Raw genomic sequence first — 5,462 nt, 5'->3', positions numbered from 1 at the left:
ACTCAAGGTGGTGGAGGGAACCTTCTTGAGGAAACCGAAGTCGCGGAGGTGGAGGAGACTGAGAATGAGGTAGCCAGCAAAGTCGCGGATGAATCTGTTCCTACTGCTCCCAACGCTTGACTTTTTCCTTTTATGTTTGCTTATGTTGGACTATATTTTCTTTTGAATTTGCTAGTTTTTATTTTATGCGGTACAGGGGTACTCGCACTTTGTACTTGGACAAATTTGCAATTTATTTTGGACAACTTCATATCCTCGCGGGGATATTTAATGTTTAACATTTTTGCAGTACACGGGTACTCGCGTTTTAGTATATATTCGACTTTAATTACAGCCTGGTGTAATAAGTAGAAAATCTCACAAGACTTGAAAAAATTTTAAACTTGAAGAATTAACAAGTATAAGGCATTTCCTTTATATAATCAATAGTACATTATGATATATATACCCCCCTATACTTAGGATTTTTATAAAAAATGACTAAGTATAAGTACAAAACGAACACAATTTAAATAATGCGAGTACTATTGATAATAGAATTTTAGGCTTTCGCCATTCCAAGCTCGTGAAATCGCAGTACCATCGAGTGCTGCGAGTCGGTATGTAGCGTCACCGATCTTTTCCGCGATGAGATACAGTCCTTCCCAATTATCCCCAAAGACCCCATGCGCTGGGTTCTTGGTATTTGGCATTACTCTTCTAAGGACCAAGTCTCCTGTTCGCAGGAATTTTGCCTTGACCTTAGAATTGAAGTATCTTGCAGTTCGCCGTTGGTAAGCCGCATTTTTTAAGTGTGCTTGATCGTGTTTTTCTTCCAGAAGATCGAGGTAGACTGACTGTTTTTCTTCGTTCTGCGAGATGTTAAAAACATCTCTGCGTAGGGAACCTGCCCCAATCTCGACTGGTACCATGGCCTCGCATCCGTAGGAAAGCGAGAAGGGTGTTTCGCCAGTCGTGGATCGAGGAGTTGTATTGTAAGACCGAAGAACTTGCGAGAGCTCGTCTGGCCAAGTCCCCTTGCGTTCTTCTAGTTTCCCTTTAATGGTGTGTTTTATTATTTGTTAACAGCTTCAGTCTGTCCGTTGCTTTGTGGGTATGCAACTGCGGAGAATGCCTTCTTAATTCCCAAATCGTCACATAATTGTCGCATCTCTTTACAATCGAACTGTTTTCCATTGTCTGAGATGAGTTTGTATGGAATACCAAATCGACAAATTATGGAGTTATAGACAAACTCGCGCAATTTCGTTGATGTGATGGTTGCGAGTGCTTTGGCTTCGGCCCATTTCGTGAAATAGTCTGCTGCGACTGCTGCATATTTGACTCCACCTTTCCCTTTAGGTAGCTCGCCTATTAAGTCGATCCCCCATACTGCGAAGGGCCATGGACTTGTGATAGAATGTAGGTTACTCGGAGGTTGGTGGGTATATGTGGCTATTCGCTGACACCTGTCGCATTTCTTCGCAAAAGCGAGAGCATCCTGTCGCAAGGTTGGCCAGTAATACCCTTGTCGCATGATTTTTAATGCAAGGGAGTTACCCCCTGTATGATTGCCGCAAATTCCCGCATGTACCTCACGAAGTATGTAACCGCAATCTTCCCCGTTGATGCATTTGAGTAGCGGTTGACTAAAACTTCTGCGATACAACTTTTGATCGTACATTACATATCACGCGGCTCGTTGTCGCAGCTTTCTTGCTTCTACCTTGTCATCGGGTAAAACGCCCTTTTCCAGGTATGCGACTATTGGAGTCATCCAGGTGACTTCCTAAACGGTATCTATTTCCATTGTCACTTCTCGATTTATAGTTGGGTGAGTCAATACATCTACCAGAATTACATCGAGCAATTCGGCTTCTCTAGTTGAGGCCAAACGGGCCAGTGCGTCTGCGTGTGAATTTTGAGCACGCGGTACTCGAGACACAACTACTTTTTTGAATTTCTGCATTAGTTCGCATACAATGGCTAAATATTTAACAATCTCCCGCCTCTTGCCAGATATTCTCCATTCACCTGGCACACCACGATTTGGGAGTCGCTAAAAGCCTGAAGATACTCGACTTTCATCTCGAGAGCGAGTTTCAATCCTGCGATTAATGCCTCATACTCGGCTTCATTGTTAGATGCAGAAAATTCAAAACGTAAAGCAGCATGTACCTTAAAATTGTTGGGACTGATTAATAAGATCCCGCTATCAGAACCCTCGTTATTTGAGGCTCCTTCGACGTACAATGTCCACATCTCTCTATTCGCTATAGCAATGTCGCTTTTGTCTTCTATGAGTGCTACCTCTGTGCTGGGGAATTCAAGGATAAAATCTGCCAAGGCTTGCCCCTTGATCGCAGTTCTTGGTTTATACTTGATGTCGAATTGACTTAATTCCATCGCCCATTTCAATAACCTCCCTGATGCTTTTGGTTTTGCCAAAACTTGCCTTAAGGGGTAGTTTGTCAAAACCTCAATACTATGAGCCTGGAAATAAGGTCGCAATTTCCTTGACGATGCTATCAAGGCAAACGCCAACTTTTCCATTTGGGGGTAGCGCGTCTCGGCATCCAGTAATCGCTTACTAACATAATACACCGGGTATTGTCGTCCTTGATCCTCGCGTATTAGCACTGAACTAATCGCATATTCCGACACTGCTAAATAGATGGACAAGACTTCACCGGTCATAGGCTTTGATAAGATCGGAGGTTCCCCGAAATGCGTTTTTAAGGCTTGAAAAGCCTGCTCGCATTTTTCGGTCCAGTGGAACTTTTTGTTGCCTTTTAGAATCTGAAAAAACTCCTTGCACTTATAAGAAGATCGCGATATAAAGCGGTTTAAAGCAGCAACTTTACCTGTGAGGCTTTGAACCTCTTTTGGCTTAGTTGGTGATGGCATTTCCACCAATGCCCTGATTTTCGCAAGATTGGCCTCTATTCCTCGCTAGTTAACCATGAACCCGAGGAATTTCCCGGAGCCAACTCCAAAGACGCATTTCAGAGGGTTTAGCCGCATCTTATATCGTTGCAATATATCGAACATGGCCTGTAAATGGGCAATATGATCCTTCGCATGTTGAGATTTTACGAGCATATCGTCAACATATACTTCCATGGTGTTTCCAATGAGATCTGCGAACATCATGTTTACTAGCCTCTGATAAGTCACACCTGCGTTTATCAAACCAAAAGGCATTACTTTGTAACAGTATAGTCCTCGATCAGTAATGAACGAGGTGTGTTCCTGGTCGGGCTCATACATCGGGATTTGATTATATCCCGAGTATGCGTCCATAAAGCTCAGAAGTTCATGACCTGCAGTGGCATCAACAAGTTGGTCAATGCTAGGAAGTGGAAAGTTGTCTTTGGGACAGGCTTTGTTTAGATCTGTAAAGTCAACACATGTGCGCCATGAGCCATTAGGCTTAGGCACGAGTACGGGGTTCGCTAACCAGTTGGGGTAAAACGACTCCCGTATAAAGCTGCAGGCTAGGAGGCGGTTGACTTCTTCTTTTAGCGCTTGGTACCTCACAGGGTCCATTTTGCGGCGCTTTTTTCGGACACCTCGCACCTCGGGGTCAATGTTCAAGCGATGACACATGACCTGCAGAGATATCCCGACCATATCTGAGTGTTTCCAAGCAAAAACATCAAGATTTTGTTTCAAAAAGGTCGTTAATTGTTCTCGCTGCTGAAAATTTAATTTAGAACCAATTTTTAAAACTTTGCTATTATCTATAGGATCTATAGGTACCTCAATGGTGTCTTCCACGGCTTGGGCTGCGGCAGCATGATTGAGGATTCTTGGATCCAAATCGGGTTCGTCTATGTGCGGCACTTCCTCGATTCTGAGGACCTCCTGGCGAGGAGGTGGTGCCTCCAACAGGTAGAAGACATTTACTGCCCTTTTTTCCGCGAGCTTGACTGCTGTGTTGTAGCATTCTCGTGAATCTGCTTGGACTCCTCGTACAGAACCTACTTCAGCGGAAGTAGGAAACTTCATTGTGAGATGATAGATCGAGGTTATGATCTTCATCTCTTTCAGGATCGGTCGACCAATCATGGCATTGTATGCAGAATACTGGTCGATTACTGCGAAGTCAGCCATTGACTTGGCTGTTACCGGGGCAGTTCTCAAGGTGATTGGGAGTTTGATCATTCCTTTTAACGCTATAACGTCGCCAGTAAAGCCATAGATGCTTGACGTCACAGGACGCAGGTCCTTCTCCTGCAATCCCATTTGTTTGAAGGCTTGGAAGTTCAACAGATTTACTGAACTTCCATTGTCGACGAGTATGCGGTGGACATTATCCCCGCCAATATTGGCGACAATAACCAGTGCATCGGAATGCGGGTGATGGATCCATCTCGCATCACTCTCCATAAAGGTGATGTAGTTGCATTCCTTCTTAAACAGCTTCTCGGGCCACTCACTAAGATTGCACATTGGTGAGCGGCTTTTCCTTGGCTTCTCTGGCATATCGCTCTTGCGACTTGCGGGAGTCTCCTGCGATATGGGGTCCTCCAATGATAGTTAAGATGTTGCGAGGTGTTCTCGAACCGCTCGCATTTTGGTTTTCTTCTTTGTCATCGGCTCGGGGATGACTTTCCTCGCCCTTCTTATACTTGTCGAACTTTCTTCTCCGAATCAGCTCCTCGATTTTGTCCTGCAAGACCCAACATTCTAAGGTGGTATGACCAATGTCTTTGTGGTACTTACAGAATTTTTTGGGGTCTCTTCTGTCGCAATTTCCCCTGATGGGGGGCAGCTTCTTGAAGACTCCATTTCTCTCTTCGATTGCATAGATATGGTCTCGGGGCACTGCGAGTTCAGTATAATTGACGAAATGGGATCCACCCTTCCTCTTCGGTGAGGATTCCTTCTTGGGAGGAGACTTGGCCAACTTTGGACTTCGCTGTCTCCGTGGGCTGCGTCTTCTTGGGCTTCGGCCCCTGGAGTTCTTCCCTCGGGGACTGCGAGATCTTGATCGCGGTATTGGTGATTTGTGCTTATCCTTGCCCTTCTCCAACTCTGCCAGAGAATTCTCGATTCTCTTATGAGGTTCAGCCATGGCGAAGAATTCGACTAACGATTCTGGTCTCTGAGCTTGTAATTCCTTCCAGAAGTCGGTCCTTGGCAAAATACCTGTTATCAACATACAAACAAGCGAAGACTCGGGAGCCTTCTCGACTTTCGTTACCTCTGCATTAAACCGTTTAAAATAGTCTTGTAAAGACTCACCGGGTTCTTGCTTGATGTTGGCCAAAGTCGTATAAGGTGGCCTGTAGGTCATCGTGGCCTGGAAATGCGTGAGGAATAAGTCGACGAAGGTTTCCCATGTCGATATTGATGCCTCTGGCAATTGGGTAAACCAATCGTGGGCGTTTTCCTCGAGTGTTGCCGCAAGAATGCGGCATTTTGCGAGCTGTGGTACCTGATCTTCCTCCATTATAGTATTAAATTTTTCAAGATAA

The 5,462-nt window shown here is 44.9% G+C and overlaps 1 protein-coding gene across 1 annotated transcript; it reads right to left on the bottom strand.

Moving 5' to 3' along the window:
- Nucleotides 1–3,152: 3,152 nt before the first annotated feature.
- Nucleotides 3,153–4,371, bottom strand: LOC133036284 (uncharacterized). Its single transcript, XM_061112828.1, has 2 exons — nt 3,742–4,371; nt 3,153–3,158 (listed from the first exon to the last, which is right to left on the bottom strand). Exons 1-2 carry the CDS (start codon nt 4,369–4,371, stop codon nt 3,153–3,155), a joined length of 636 nt encoding a protein of 211 aa, XP_060968811.1.
- Between the last annotated feature and the right edge of the window lie 1,091 nt (nt 4,372–5,462).

The sequence above is a fragment of the Cannabis sativa genome, chromosome 3 (genome assembly GCF_029168945.1).
Source record: "Cannabis sativa cultivar Pink pepper isolate KNU-18-1 chromosome 3, ASM2916894v1, whole genome shotgun sequence".
Taxonomy (NCBI): Eukaryota; Viridiplantae; Streptophyta; class Magnoliopsida; order Rosales; family Cannabaceae; genus Cannabis; species Cannabis sativa.
Note: the sequence above shows the minus strand (reverse complement) of the source record. Positions and strands in the feature narration are given on the sequence as shown.

Excerpts from the sequence above, each read along its gene's own strand:
- LOC133036284 (XM_061112828.1), bottom strand. The coding sequence starts at position 4,371 with ATGGAGAGTGATGCGAGATGGATCCATCACCCGCATTCCGATGCACTG.